At 57.8% G+C, this 15,994-nt stretch overlaps 1 protein-coding gene across 2 annotated transcripts in view; it reads right to left on the reverse strand.

The window, feature by feature from the left end:
* RASGEF1C (RasGEF domain family member 1C) overlaps positions 1-15,994 on the reverse strand; it is a 110,773-nt gene that overhangs the window by 28,952 nt on the left and 65,827 nt on the right. The window contains exons 1-5 of one of the 2 annotated variants that reach the window (XM_010380960.2): positions 11,578-11,816; positions 11,304-11,542; positions 11,018-11,140; positions 9,825-9,962; positions 689-889 (exon numbers count right to left, since the gene is read on the reverse strand). In XM_010380960.2, coding sequence (XP_010379262.1) covers positions 689-889; positions 9,825-9,962; positions 11,018-11,140; positions 11,304-11,480 — 639 coding nt within the window. In that variant the 5' untranslated portion in view covers positions 11,481-11,542; positions 11,578-11,816. Of the gene's footprint in view, positions 1-688; positions 890-9,824; positions 9,963-11,017; positions 11,141-11,303; positions 11,543-11,577; positions 11,817-15,994 lie in introns of those variants that run through there. The other variant, XM_030927449.1, reaches the window with a different exon arrangement.

Genomic DNA, 15,994 nt, shown 5'->3' on the forward strand with positions numbered 1-15,994 from the left:
GTGGGTACAAGAGGGAAGGTATGGGGAGGGGGTGTCGACTGGGGGCCCTGCCGTGGTGCCCCAGCCCCTAGTCCTCCACATTGGGGCTTGGAGACCCTGTTTCAGGTTGCCACAGAGCTCCGCGCCTTCCCTGGAGGAGGCAGCCCCTCCTTTCCCGGTTCCTGGGGGTAGGGAGCAATGCCACGGGGCGTGAGCCCAGGGAAACTAGACTCCACACTAGGTGACTAAAGAGACCTACTTCCTCTGCGGGGCGGGGCGGGGGCGAGTGCTGGTGGTCAGGAGCTTGACATCTGGGCCAGAATCAAACCCTGGCTCTGTTCCTTCTGCTGTGTGACGTTGGCAAGTCGCTTCACCTTTCTGGGCCTTAGTTTCCTCTGTGTACAGGGCCTGCCTGGCCAGGTGATGGAGACATGAGCGAGCGCATGGGCGTGCGCTGGAAAAGTGCCTCGAGGGCAGGGAGGGCTCCATCAACCCTCCGTCTCAAAGGGAAGAACCCGCCCCGGCCTCCCTCTCCCTGGGATGGGCCCTTGGCCTCTGCATCCACAAGGAGCCCAGTGCGTGCTGGAGGCTAGGCCAGGGCCCTCCTTCACAAGCTTGTGGGGCTGCTCTGGGAAGCCAGGGAGGGCACAGTGTATCTGTGTGGGTCCTGCTGAATCTGGGGTGAGGAAGGTGGCTTGGGCCGGCTCACCAGTTCCACGTGGGTCAGCTGCTGGGCCAGTGTGTAGGGGTCGCTGCAGACACCAAGGAGCTCCCTGTGGATGGAGGCTGGCGGCTTGGTCCTGTAGGAGATGGGCTTGTCGGCACTCACCAGACCTTCCGGCCCCTGGCGCAGAGCCGCCAGCTTCTGGTGAAGAGCCTGTAGGAGCTGATGCATCCTCTTCCGGTATGCCTGGTGGGTGGAAAGAGGGGCGCTCAGGCCTGAACACCCATCTCTGCATCTCTAACACTGGAGCCAGGCAGCCTCCTGGGCTCCAAAAGGAGGGTCTTTTCCTCAGGGTCTCCGGAGAAAAGGCCAGGTACCAGCACAGGGGCCAGGACCTGCCCCTACCCTGAAACAGGACCCAATCCTGGCCAGGTTGGGGCCACCTGGCAAGGGATCTGGGGTGAAGGTTGCAGGGCTTCCCATCTGTGGGTGGGAGCCAAGAGGAGCACATGTCAGGGAGGGTGACGGGGGCTGGGGGCAGCTGTCTGGGGCAGTGGGGCAGAGTGGGGTGGGCACAGTCAGGAAGCCAGAGAAAGGGAGAGAGGAGGGAGATGTGGCATGGGCCCTGCTCTGGGCAGACGACTGGCATTTGGCTTGGCTTTAATGGGGCCTCTGTTATCTCCCAGGTCCAGCTCGGCCTTCCCTGACCAGCTGTGCTGTCCTGGCCTCTGCTCCCAGCAGTATTCGTCCAGGTCACCCCGTGCGACTTGTTTTATAGGACCACTGTCAAGACAGTTGTGTTCATTTCCTCCCACACTAGAATAACAGCTCCACAGGGCTGCAAGGTCTGTGCTGCCGCCTCTGTGATGTGAGAGAATAGCCCTGCTCTGGGCACACAGTGCGTGCAAGGTAGTGCTCACCACCACCAGCCAGCCCAGACGCATGGGCTCTCGCTTCGGGCCACATCATGGGCTGGGTACAGGGATGAAAGGCCATGGCCACCCTCGAGGGGCACCTCCTCTGCCACCATCGAGAAAAACCAAATCATTTTCCCTCAGAAACCCCTATTTCCAAGGAAGTGCCATCAGACTGGCTGGGTTTGTTAAGGGAGACGTCCTCACGTCCTCACGGGTTTTGGTCTAACTCACAGAGTGAGATGAACTCCCCTGCAGCCAGGAGCTGGCCCGGGCACTGGCAGAGGCAGTGGTGGGAGCTGAAGCCTGGTCCCCAGCGATGGCGAGCATTGACTGGACAGGCTGCGTGCTCCCAGAGGCCTCGGGAAATAACAAGGGGCGGGCAGTCGGTATCAGTAACGAGGGGTGGGTGGTCAGTATCAATAAGGAGGGGTGGGCGGTCGGTATCAGTAACGAGGGGTGGGCGGTCGGTATCATCAGGTCACTTCTGAGATTGCAGGGAGTGTTTCTTCATGCAATTTTGAGACACACAGAGCCTGCTGTGAGCGGTGGGTAGGTGTGGTGACTGCATGCTGGCTGTGAGGGTCTGGGGGCTCCAAATGCTCTGGGGAGCCTCAGACAGGGTGCTGGGGTGCTGCTGCTGTCTGAGGACTGCTGGAGCCCTGTGCTCTGGTGGCAGGGTTGGTAGTCATCTGGCACTCCTATGGCAGTGCTTCTCTGTGGAGTGGCCACAGGCCGCTGTGGCAGAGCCTCAGATGAGAGGAATGGGACAGGAGGTGGCTTAACCCTAAGCCTAACTCTCAGAGCACAGGGGCCAGGTGCAGACGGCGCCCACTAGTTAGCTGGGCAGTGAGTGGGGAAGCTGAGGTCCGACTCTTCTATCTGCTGGCCATGGAAGGAACGACCCTTCTCAGGAAGGCTGTGTCCAAAACTGGTCAGCACACTGCCTCCCAGGGCTTCATCTGAGTGCTGGGAAGATGAGGCGTGGGGCACAGCCACTGCCAGTCCTGGGGGGCACGGCCAGTCCCCCGTGGGCCCTGGCCCTTCCACTGACCTCCTGTCCCTCTCCCAGGCACAGCCGGAGTCCCACAAGTGGCTACACCTGTTTCATTGCCTCACCTCCCGCTCACTCCTGGATCACTTCACCTGGCAGCCACTCCATCAGTCAATTCACTGGGCCCTCCTGTCACCGAAGCCAGTGGCCATTTCTCAGGCTGCGTCTTCCTTGGCCGCCTCCACCTCAGCCTCCTGGTTGCTCCTGCCTTGGGCTGTCTGCAGGCTTGCCTGTGTTCACCATCGTGAGATGCTGGGCTTTGGGGTTCTTCCTGCTCGGTCTAGGCCGCTCTTCCCTTACTTAGCTCCTGGCTATTCTGGTTCACACCCGCAGTCTCCCTCTGATCTCCAGAGTCATATGGGTGGCAGTCCCTCAGATGGCCCATGGTCCTCTGTTTGCCCAGCACAGCAAATGGAGGTCAGCTCTCCTTGTCCAAAGCTGGTATTCTTGGTGTTGGTGGACAGCGTGTCAGCCACCACACAGGCTTGGTGCCATCCTCGACCCCACCCTCTCCCTCATTCCCCTCTAGGCCGTCACCACCCTTCTCTATTTCATTTTCTTCTATTTCTGTGCATCCCACCACTGTCTCCGGAGGCCAGGTCACTGCCATCTCTCTGGCTGCCCTGGCCTCCTTAATGCCCCCAGTGCATCCACGCCAGCTTCTCTCCACTCTGCAGGCAGAGTGGTCTGTTCAAAATGCAAATCTGATCGCTGCCTCCCTCTCCGTGAAAATGCCTCCATGGCTTGTGCAAAGACAGGAGCCCTGGCGTGACTCTGAGGCCCTGAGGCCAGCTCTGGCCAGGCTTGGTGGCATCTATGCGTCCTTGCTCCCCCTCTGTGCTCTGGACACAGGTCACTCCTCCACCCCTTTGAATCCTTCCCACTCTCCCCATGTCCCCAGCAGGATCTGGACAGCTTTCTCCCTTCTGGCATGTTCTCATCCACTGGACCGAAGCTCAAGTGCTGCTTCTCCAGACCGGCCACTGGCATTCAGTGCTGTGAACTCTTCTGCCACACCACTTCAGAGCTGTTGGGGAAATGATTCTGTTCACGTGTACCTTCTCTCCCTGGACCACAGGCTCCACGCAGCCAACCGCCGGCCGCCCTGTGTTCATGAAGGGCCATAGCTGGCTCACAGGAGGTGTCCACGAGCGTCTGCTGAATGCGTGGATAAACTGTGTGTGCACCTGCTGTCAGACACTCTCTCCAGCAGGGTGTCAGGGTGGACTGCAGGCTCGTGCCAAAATCAAGGCTGCAGGGTGTCTGTGCCTACCGCTTGATAGGGCCACGAGATTGCCTTGTTTTTTAAAAACGCAGATTTTTGTTACTGCTGAATGAACCAATATTCATTCCAAATAATCATCCCTTCCTGCTTGCTAATTTATTTCAATTTTTCCAGTGATGTTAGGTTCTAGCTTATGTTTGTTCTTTCCTGACTCTTCTACGCCCCCTCGGAATGTGGGGATGCTATCTGCCCTCCTCCTTGGCCTCTTCTCATTTTCTGATTTCCACACACTCGTGGATCGGGGCTCGGAGATCTCCCCGGTAGACATGGCAGGGCCAGAGACCTGAACCACCGAGCATGTCAAGGTGTTCCCTCGTCACTACGGTGGGTCCATGTTTACGGAGCACCAGGCTGTGCTGGGGTGGAATAGCACTTCGCCCCTCCAGCCTCGGGCTGAAGCCCTCTGAAGCCCTCCCTCCCCACTGATCACAGCTGGAAGCCTGCCCGGGAGGCTGGGAGCTCTGCAGTCGCGTTTCCTTCTACTTCCACAAGCCATCTGCTGCATGCATACAGCTGGGTGTGAATGCAGAGTCGTCCGAGGGTGGCCTGGGTGGCGGCCACGGCTCTCCAGGTGCCTCCAAGCTCTCTTGGACTGGGTATTTCACAGCTGGAACCCCTGTCCCTGACCAGATGAGCACTGGCCTCTGTTCTCTGAAATTCTTGGAGACTCCCTCCTGAGCCAGCCTAGGGCCCATGTCCTCCTGGCTATTAAATAACAGGCAGAGGTGGCAGAAAGCTGACGCGGGAGCTCATGAGGCTCCTGGGGGTCTGCTCCCTCCGTCGGTTTGTTCTCTGTGTCAGTTTTCTGCCACCTGTGCCACAGAGGGAGCCTCAGAGGGCGGTGGTCAGTTCAGCAGACAGTCCGTTTGGGTGAGTTAGAAAGCAAGACCAGGCCGGGCGCCGTGGCTCCTGCCTGTAATCCCAGCAGGCCAGGCGCGGGGGCTCATGCCTGTCATCCCAGCACTTTGGGAGGTCGAGGCAGGCAGATCACGAGGTCAGGAGTTTGAGACAAGCCTGACCAACATAGTGAAACCCCGTTTCTACTAAAAATACAAAAATTAGCTGTGCGTGGTGGTGCACGCCTGTAATCCCAGCTACTGAGAAGGCTAAGGCAGGAGAATCGCTTGAACCCGGGAGGTGGAGCTTGCAGTGAGCCAAATCACACCACTGCACTCCAGCCTGGGTGACAGAGTGAGACTCCGTCTCAAAAAAAATAAAATAAAAAGCAAGACCAGCCCAGGAGAGGGGCTGCCTGTTGAGTCGGCCTCCTCTGTGGCTGGCCCAATGGGTATGGCCAGAGCACTGGGGTCTTCCCTGGCTCCCCGAGCCTCCTTCAGCCTCAGCACTGGCCTCCCTGAGCTCTAACTACTGCATCCAACCTACTGGGAGCCCCACAAAGGCTGGGCTGGCCATGACACTCCTCTGGGTCCCCTGCCCAGCACAGGGTGGCCCGATGCTGGGAAGGCTTCCCGGGAATCCCCAGAACCATGGTCATGGAGAATGGCCTCCTCAGTCCCTCTCCAGTGCTGCTCCAGCTGCCGAGAGCCGGTGTGGAACACGGTGACGACATGGGAGCAGGCGGGGGAAAGAGGAAGTTGCCACCTTTCACGGTCACTCTGATGGGGGAAGCCGCAGCAGAGGAGCCAGAAGGAGCCCACTGCTGTCTCCTCTGCAGCCCCGAGCTCTGCTGTTCTCTCACAGCCCTGTGAGGGAGGAATGATCACCCTCCCTTTTACAGAAAGACACTTACGGCCCAGAGAGATTAAGCAACTTGCCCAAAGACACACAGCTCTGAAAAGACCTGTGCTCACCTCATTATCTTGTGCACATCACTTTCTATCATTTTATTCCACCCTTGTGTGATAAATCTTTCAAAAAGATAATGCTGAAATATTCTGGAAGCAAAGCCTATGTCTGTGGTTTGCTTACAGCTAACTTGTGGGAAAGCAAAATGTGTGAGGGGATAGGACAAACCAGTTCGGCAAAATATTACTGTTGGAGTTGGGTGATGAGGACAGAGGAGTGCACGGTAACCGTTCTTCACTTTTGTATGTTTGAAATGTTTCACAATGAAAGTTCTGTAAAACTTAAGAAACGCCGGGCGCGGTGGCTCAAGCCTGTAATCCCAGCACTCTGGGAGGCCCAGACGGGCGGATCATGAGGTCAGGAGATCGAGACCATCCTGGCTAACACGGTGAAACCCTGTCTCTACTAAAAATACAAAAAACTAGCCGGGCGAGGTGGCGGGCGCCTGTAGTCCCAGCTACTCGGGGGGCTGAGGCAGGAGAATGGTGTAAACCCGAGAGGCGGAGCTTGCAGTGAGCTGAGATCGGGCCACTGCACTCCAGCCTGGGAGACAGAGCCAGACTCCGTCTCAAAAAAAAAAAAAAAAAAAAAAAAAAAACAACTTAAGAAACAATGCTCCTATGCCTGATTTGGGAACCATCTGTTCTCCTCACAGCCCTCGTCTACTGAGTGCTGAAGCAAGCGTGCACCTGACCTCAGGGACTCCTCGCTGCAAAGCTGCGCGGTAGGGACAGGTGTTCTCCTGTTTTACCAATAAGGAAACTGGCTCAGAGAGGGAAAGCTCCTTGCCCGAGGTCACGCAGCTGTGGTTTCCGAGTCTGAATCTGGGTGGGCTCAGGCTGGGTCCCAGGCCCTGCCTCATCAGTCTGGTCCAGGGCTCTTCCATCCCAAACCATTCTGCGCCAGGAAGGGAACAACCCACAGTCCACAGCAGCGCCCAGTGAGGAGAGGCAGTGCCCAGAGAAGGTCCTCTTCGGGGTGCATGCTTTTTTGTGGAAGGGCAACTCGAGGTCACCAGAGACATGGGGAAGCACCCCTAGCTGGGGCCTGGGTTGGGACTGGGGAACTCCTATTCCAGTCCATGCTATGCAGCCTGGTGACAGACCTGTGGGTTGTCCAGGTGGACAGGAGCTACTGGTTTCCTGAGGCTTACCCCCAGCCCCACCACCGAAACATGGCTCCAACATCAGGCAGGTCAAATCTGCCTGGTCATATGACAGACCTCACTGCTGACACTTGGGGGTCAAAGGGAACAAAGCAGGAGACTGGGGTCTCACCGCCTGCATATCATCCACCCAGCACCCACCATCCCCACACTCACCTCTTCTCCAGCCACATGCTACCACCCACCTCTCCTTTTATACAGTGACCCACCCCAGATCCATCAATTCACTCCTCTCCCCTTCCTTCCTTCTAACATCTGCCCACTCACTCATTTACTGCCCACTCACACATTCACTCGCCTACGCATCCATCCACCATTCACTTTCACTCATCCATCCCCATCCACCTGTCCCCTTCTCTTCACCCAGCTGCTATCCCCCACCTCTCTTTTATAGTGGCCCCCAACCCCCCAACAGAACCATCAATTCACTCATCTACCCTTGCTCCCTCCTTTCTAACATTCACCCCCTCAACACCCTACCTTCCCCTCCATCTATTCACCCATCCACCCACCCACCCACCCACCCATCCACCTTCCCCTCCATCTATTCACCCATCCACCCACCCACCCATCCACCTTCCCCTCCATCTATTCACCCATCCACCCACCCACCCATCCACCTTCCACTCTACCTATTCACCCATCCACCCACCCATCCATCTACCTTCCCCTCCATCTATTCACCTATCCACCCACCCACCCATCCACCTTCCCCTCCATCTATTCACCCATCCACCTTCCCTCCCCTCCATTTATTCACCCGTCCACCCACCCACCCATCGACCTTTCCCTCCATCTATTCACCTGTCCACCCACCCACCCATCCACCTTCCCCTCCATCTATTCAAACATCCACCCACCCACCCATCCACCTTCCCCTCCATCTATTCACCCATCCAGCCACCCTACCCACCCACTTCCCTCCCCTCCATTTATTCAACCACCCACCCACCCACCCACCTTTTCTCCTTCCATCTATTCACCTATCCACCCACCCACCCATCTACCTTCCCCTCCATCTATTCACCCATCCACCACCCACCCACCTTCCCCTCCCTCTATTCACCCATCCACCCACCCACCCACCTTCCCCTCCATCTATTCACCCATCCACCCACCCACACATCTAACTTCCCCTCCATCTATTCAACCATCCACCCACCCACCCATCCACCTTCCCTCCCCTCCATTTATTCAACCACCCACCCACCCACCCATCCACCTTCCCCTCCATCTATTCAACTGTTCAACCACCCATCCACCCAACCACGCACCCACCCATCTACCTTCCCCTCCACCTATTCACCCATCCACCCACCCATCTACCTTCCCCTCCATCTATTCACCCATCCACCCACCCACCCACCTACCTTCCTCTCCATCTATTCACCCATCCACCCACCCACCCATCCACCTTCCCCTCCATCTATTCAAAGATCCACCCACCGACCCGTCCACCGTTCCCGTTCCTACATTTCTCCCTCTCTTCTTTCCATTAATCTATACACATCCACTTACCCCATGCATCCACCTGCCTATCCAATTACCCAGTCACCTACTCTCTCCCACATTCATCTATAAAAGTAGCCAAATGTCTTCCCAGTCAGCCAGCACCCCATTCCCTGTTTCCACTGTCCCCATCCCCCACCCATCCAATCATCAACTGCTCCCTGGCCCTGTTTTGTGCTGCATCCTAAGTCAAATGTCACAATCTCGAGATGGATTAGGGGATGCAGAGGAGGAAGAGGAGGGGGTGAGGAGAACAGAGGAGGAGAGAAGTGCCGGGAGGAGGAAGAGGAAACCACTCTCATCTCACTGAGCCTCAGAATTTGCCTGCTCAGTTCTGAGTCACTTGCCTGCTGCGTGAAGTGACCCCAGGCAGTGCCTCCCTCAGAGCCTGAGTTGTGTCTGCCGTGGGCGTTTGGCTTCCTGTTGCCCAGCCTGTCTTGGCAGTTTTCCCTTGTCTCTTCTGCCATGTCCAGACCCACTCTGCAGCATGTCACCAACTACCAGCTTGCCATGTTCCAGGACAACCAGCATGGGCCCCCGCCCACGTTTCCCCTCCCAGGCAATGCTACAGCAGTGCTGCCCACAGTGGCATTTGGGGATGCTGATAAACTTGCCCCTTCTAAACACACCAGGAGATGTCTAGCTCCATAATCATGGAAGGTGAAGATTTTTGTCCTCCTTTCGCCCATTAGGGAAGTGAGGCTTGGATACCCTTCAGTGTGCTCCTCAGAGGAACACAGCTGGGAGGGCAAAGCGGGTGTTGGCCACAGCAGCACCTCATGCCCAGCACACCCAAGGCCTCCCAAACCACTGGGGTTCCTGAGGGCAAGGGCTGTGTTTATCTGGTGTGGTTTAACTGCAGGGGTGAGGTCTTGTCCCCTCCTCTGCCCCTGCCCTGAAGGTTTGCAGCTTACCCCTAGGGGCAGAGAGGATCCCAGGAGAATCTGCTTGGACAGGTGTGGTCATTTTCCCTGCTACAGTTTTTTTTTTTTTTTGTTCATCTTGTAGACACTTTTCCCTGGCCCTGATTTGCAGGTCCCTGCCTAGCAGCACTGACCACCAGCCCAGCCCTTCTTACACGGGAAGTGGGGCAGGGGCAGGAGCAGGGAGGTCTCCATGACCAAGGCCCAGGACAGGACTCTGCCAGCCCCCCTAGTAGGTCAGAGGCCAACAGCCTGGCCACCTCGCCCCAAGAGCCCATGAATGGGTCTTCTCTCACCCGCCATCTGATGCCATTGGTGAGAGCAGTCAGGGAGAGGTCACCAGACTCCATGTTCCCTCCCAGCTCGGCAGTGCCTGATTCCTTGATGGGCCAGAAAGGGGCTGGATTTAGGGGGGCCGTGGTGTGCAGGGTGGGGAGATGAGGGCCCTGGGGTGCGGGCCCAGAACAGGCGCAGGCCTGGGACGGGAAGAGCCCAGGGTGACGCGACCCCCGCCCGGCTGCCCACCTCGTCACAGGGGGCGATGCGGCCCACCACGTCCTTAAGGTGCCCGATAGTCGACTCCTCCTGGAAGTCCCTCGGGAAGGTCTCGGTCCACTCGGCCAACAGCTGCAGCAGTTTGGGGCCGAACTTCCGGACCCGGGCCTGCAGGTAAGCGAGGGGCACCGCGCTCGTGAGGGGCCCTGGGCGGGCACGTGAGCCTCCCTGCGCTTCCTTGCGGGTGTGGCCACCCGGGCAGGCAGGGCCTCGGGCCCTCTCTGTGGGAGTGGTGCGATCCTGCCCTGCGTCCGCAGGCAGCGGAGCGGGACGCACACATTTCTGGGTGGGGCCATCTCTTGCTGCGGCCTTTCTGCAAAGTCTCCATCCCCCCGGGGGAATCTTCGTGCCGCGGGGAGGGAGCAGCAGATCCTGCCCCAGGGGGGTGGGTCCAAGTCTGTGCTGACCAATCAGAGCACGGCATACGCTATCATGCGCAGTGATTGGCTCACAGGCGGCCACGTGACCTAGGATAGGCCAATAAGGAGGCTCACTGGACCAGTAGAAAAAAGGGATTGAGGCTTCCACGTGACTGGAAAGGGTGGTAGGTGAGCCTGGTGCGGTGGAGGCGACCAGGCACCGCACCCGCCAGTCTGAGGGAGGCCAGCCCAGGGAAACGGCAGCAGAGGGTGGGAGGGAGACAGGCCACGGTGCAATGCTGTAGTTTGAGGCCCGAGCAAGCGGTCCCTGAGATAGGGCAGGTACAGGAGCCAGCTAAGTCCTTTTGGTTCAGGCGGGTCGAAGTTGGGTTTCTCGCACTAGCTGTAGAGCCCTACGGACGTGTGTGTAATAGGGGCAGCCCACAGGGTCTGGCCAGGACTGGGGAGGGGGAGCGGATGTGCTGGCGGAAGGAAGCCCAGCAGAGACAGCAGGCGACCCCCGCCCCCGGCCACAGATGGGTCCTACTGACCGGACTCCGGATACTCAGGCCTGGGCTTAATGTAAGCTCAAGGGCTCCCGTAGGGCACTGGAAAACTACACGGAGGTTAAAGGGCCTGTTCTGCTTCTTCTAGCTCTGGGCCTCAGACAAGGTGGAAACACCCTGTAGCCACCTTGTCAGGAAAATGGGGACAATCATTGCCTCCCCGAGAGGCTGATGCCTTGAGGGCATGGCAGGGGAGTGCTGGTACACTCTGAGACCCCCGGCCTGCCCTCCACCTCACCTTGTCCAGCACCGGCTGGTCCAGCTGCTGCTGCTCGATGCACAGGTGGCAGACCCGGGCCAGCAGCTCCCGGGGCTCGATGAAGAGGCGAGAGCTCAGCAGGAAGGTGAAGATGTAGGCTTTCTGGGGGACAAACGAGAAAGAGGGCACAGGCTAAGGAGGACACCGGGAGGAGCATGCTTCCCCGCTGGCCCTGTACCCTGGCCCAAGGCCACTCCCAACCCTGTTGCCTCCCGTGCCTGGTGGAGGAGAGCCCACTCTCCTGCCCGCTGGGTAGGTCACCCACCTCCGGGTAGTAGTCGGCTGTGGGCACCAGGTGCTGGATCAGTGTTTCCAGGGAGGCTGAGGATGGAGCTCCATCCAGGAGGGGCTGCCTGGCCTGTTCGCCATCTGTGGGCTCGGTGGTGGGTGGGCTGAGGCTGCCTGGGGTGACCATGTCGGAGGCACTCAGCGTCTGTGGCATGCCTGCCTGCAATGGCAAGGAGCAGTGGGGACCTGAGTGGGGCACACCTGAGTTGGGTGCACCTGAGTGGGGGTGCACCTGAGTTGGGGGGGTGCACCTGAGTGGGAGCTGCTGGTCCTGGGGCTCCTGGCTGGGCAGGCTCCCCCCACAGCCACTTCGTGCCAGCTTGAGTCCAGTGGTCACTTCCTGGGAGTGCTGCCAGGGGCCCCCTTCCTAACAGCAGAGCCTCCATTCTCCTTCGTCTCACAGCCTCTCAGCTCTCCTGCAGGACCCATCTCTTTTCTACTCTGGGGTTCCCACTCAGGGGCAGGCCTCTTCTAGATTCTGCCTCCCCCCGACCCCTCAACGAAGGTTGTTTTTCACAACCCTGGATAATCAGCCTAATCCCCGTGCTTCTGGCCACAAAGATTGGTTCAGGGATTGGCCCCATCCAAACTAGGTGGGCTCACCTGCAATCCCAGAACTTTTGTGGCACTTGGAGGCTTTCTTTCCCCCTGGAGTCCTTGAGCTGGTGGCCTGACACTATTGGGGCCATTGTGGCACCATGAGGGGCCAGGAAAGTGGGCACATTCCTGAGCACAGTGTCGGGGACCTCAAATCCCGCTGTGTCTGAAGCTGCTCTGTGGACTTCTCCATCACATGTGCCTGTTTAAGTTGGGGTTCTCTCAGGTACAGTCAAAACTGCTGTCCTCCTTAACCTGGCATTCCAGGCTTTTTGTGATTGGGACTAGCTGACCTGTCCATCCTCACTGCTTATCACACCCCATTGCTCTTGGCACCAGCCATGTACTCTTCTCCAAGTGCCTTCTCCAACTATGAACCACTGGACATGCCGTTCCCTCCTGCAGGAAGGTTCTCCCACCATCTTCACTCTCCCATCCCTCTAGGTGTAGCTGAAATGCCTCCTCCTCAGTGGAGGCTTCCCTGCTTCCCACCAAGGCTGCACCTGACCTCTGGTGGGCATCAGCAGATTCTCCTTGTCAGCCTTCTTGGGTGCCTGGGGTGCTGCTGTCAGCACCTGGCACAGAGAAAGGCCAGCTGCAGCCGTTACAGTGTCTTCTCTACCCAAACCTCCAGGCAGAGGCCAGAGCACATCCTCTGTGACCCCGCTCTGAGTGACAGGCCTAGCAGCAGCAGGTGTCCATACACACGTGCAGGTAGCCCATGCTTACTCTCAGAAGCACTTCCACTTAGCCCTCTAGGCCAGTCTTCCTTGAAAGCCCAGGAGCCCTCACAGTGATGTGTCTTGGCTAAACCTGTCACTGTTTAACCAGCCCTTACATTCTTTTTTTTTTTGAGACAGAGTCTCGCTCTGTCACCCAGGCTGGAGTGCAGTGGTGCCGTCTCCTCTCACTGCAAGCTCCGCCTCCCGGGTTCACGCCATCCTGCCTCAGCCTCCTGAGTAGCTGGGACTACAGGCGCCCACCACCACGCCCGGCTAATTTTTTTATATTTTTAGTAGAGACAGGGTTTCACCGTGTTAGCCAGGGTGGTCCGATCCCCTGACCTCGTGATCCGCCTGCCTTGGTCTCCCAAAGTGCTGAGATGACAGGCGTGAGCCACCGTGCCCGGCCGCCCCTACATTCTTGATCGTGGAGTCCTGCCAGCTCACTGCAGGGTCTTCTACTTCTTAGGACTCTGAGACTCCCCTGCTAACGCTGTCCCTGCTGCCCCGATGGCAAACCCTGACCCTGGCCTGTTTCTCCTTTCCAGCACTGAGTGACCCTGCCCTGGGAGTAGAGACAGAGGGACGTGGGGGGCCAGAGCTGACACTGGGGGTCAGAGGAGCCCCTCAGAGGGCTATCCCGTGGGCATGTGGGTGTGGGAGGTGCTGGGACTGGATTACAGCATGGGAAGGGCTCAGGCATTGGTGTGGACAGTAGCCCAGACAATCCTGGCCATGGTGACAGACACAGCTTATTTTCGTCTCCCTGACAATGCTGTAAGTGTTCAATTTTCAGCCAATAAAACTGTAAAATTTCACAAAACCACCTCCTGTCTCTCCCAGGGGGAGGCGGCTGTGCAGGTAGGCATGCAGGAAGCTGCACCTGCTCAGTGGGAGGAGGCTAGCTGCAGGATGGGCCAGCTGCAGGGTACACACTGCTCTGCCTCCTGCCCAGGGTGCGGCAGCTCAGACTGATTCCACAAGACAGAAAACCTGTGAGCCTGGGAGGTCTGCTGTCTCCTGCTGGACACCTGGCACCTGTTCACCCTGCAGTGTTGGGCCTGCCCCAGATCCCAGCCCAATTTTCTTGACAAGCCAGTGGCAAGGGTGGAGGTGGCTCTGGAAGCCTCTGCAGGATGGTGGGAGGTACGACACAGGGGCCTTTCTGAAGGAGGCCAGGAGGCTGCCACTTTAAAGAGACAGCCAGGAGGCTCCCAGGGGACCTGGGGCCTGGCCTGGAACCAGGTACTGGGCACATGGGAAGTGGGAGAAGTGTTCAGATCCAGCTCTGCTCTGGAGCCAGGGGTGGTGGTGGTTGCCAAACTATTGTGACCCCCAGGGATGCCCAGAGAGGGTCTGGGCTGCCAGCAGCCCTCTGACCTCCAATCACCCATCGTGTACCAGCTGGGTCCAGGTCCGGGAATCAATGAATGGGCTTATCCTTGTGCCGCAGGCTTCGATTTTTTCCTGCTGTTGCCAAGGGTCATCCATTCATGCGTGTATGCATGGAGTGACTCCTGGCTCTGTTCCAGGCAATGGGGACAAAGCCTGAGCTCAGGGAGCTGGCAGGGGAGGCAGAGCTATGCAGAGACTGCCCCACTGGAGGGGTGCTGTGAGGGAAACAGGGTGACTGCTCTCTATGCTCACTGTGGTGGATGTCCTAGGAGACCCCCTAAGAGAAGGTGAGGTATGGGCAGGGGCGGTGGCTCATGCCTGTAATCCCAGCACCTTGGGAGGCTGAGGCAGGTGGATCATGAGGTCAGGAGATCGAGACCATCCTGGCTAACATGGTGAAACCCCGTCTCTACTAAAAATACAAAAAACTAGCCGGGTGAGGTGGCCGGCACCTGTAGTCCCAGCTACTCGGGAGGCTGAGGCAGGAGAATGGCATAAACGCGGGAGGGCGGAGCTTGCAGTGAGCAGAGATGGCACCACTGCACTCCGGCCTGGGCGACAGAGCGAGACTCCCTCTCATAAAAAAAGAGAAAAAAAAAAGAGAGAAGATGAGATGAGGTCAGCGCTGCTGCCACTCCGGGGGGCCCCCACCCCTCCCACCTCTCCCTGCAGGCATGCTGGTGCAGACAGGCCAGGTGCCCACCTCTGGCCTCTGCATGAGGACAGCTGGGGACACCGAGGACGCTGCTGCTCCTCCATCCCCCAGGGACAGCCAGCTCCTCCTCCCTCCAGCAGGAGCTCCAGCCTGCCTGGAATGGGCTGGGCGAGGGCGGCTGCACTGAGGGATGAGGGCAGGAAGGAGTCTGCAGAGAGACATGCCAGACGGACTGATCAGCGTGTGCAGAGACTCGGTGGAGCTGGGGGCAACGTGCCGTGATCGTGGGAGCATATGCTTAGATGTCAGGAGCCAGGCAGTGGCTCCTGGAAGGGTCGTGGGGAGTGACTGAGTTGGGGTCAGGGAGTGTGCAGAGTGATCAGAACATCGCGTCCCTTGTGTACAAAAACAGCCATGTCATGAGGGTCCTTCACTCCACCCACAAGTGACTGCTTTTATTAGTTTCTTGTCTTTCTATAGGTTCTTTATGGAAAGACAAGGAAATGTAAATACATATCGCCCTTTTCTGTCTGTATTACACAAAAAGGTAGCATACTGTCCACACTCCCCCACACTGGGATTTTTCACCAACAATGCATTTTGAGGACCTTTCCATGGCAGGGCAGGGCTGCCTCATTCATTTTTATAAAAATCGCCTCACAATTTTCCATTGTTTGGATGTCCACAAATAATTTTTAAAAACCAATGAGGAAGCAGCCCAAGCATCCATCAGTGACGAATGGGTGGAGAAAATGTGGCCTCTCCACACAGTGGGACAGGAGTCAGCCTTAGAGAGGAAGGAGATCCTGAGTCTGTGGTAACATGGATGAACCTTGAGGACATCATGCTAAGTGAAATAAGCCTGATGCAGAAAGACAAACACTGAGTGACTCCACTTGTGGGGGTACCTGGAGTCATCACATTCGCAGAGGCAGACAGTGGAAGGGCGAGTGCCAGGGGCTGGGCTGCGGGACATGAGAACAGAGTCTCACTCTGGGAAGATGAGAAGATTTCTGGAGAGGGATGGAGGTGACGGTTCCACCACGATATGAAGGTCCTTAATGCCACTGAACTGTACACTTAAAAAGGGTTAAAATGGGCCGAGCGCAGTGGCTCATGCCTGTAATCCAGCACTTTGGGAGGCTGAGGCGGGCAGATCACGAGGTCAGGAGATTGAGACCATCCTGGCTAACATGGTGAAACCCCATCTCTACTAAAAATACAAAAAATTAGCTGGGCACGGTGGCAAGCGCCTGTAATCCCAGCTACTTGGAAGGCTGAGGCAGGAGTATCCCTTGA

This window comes from Rhinopithecus roxellana, chromosome 3 (assembly GCF_007565055.1).
Source record: "Rhinopithecus roxellana isolate Shanxi Qingling chromosome 3, ASM756505v1, whole genome shotgun sequence".
NCBI lineage: Eukaryota > Metazoa > Chordata > Mammalia > Primates > Cercopithecidae > Rhinopithecus > Rhinopithecus roxellana.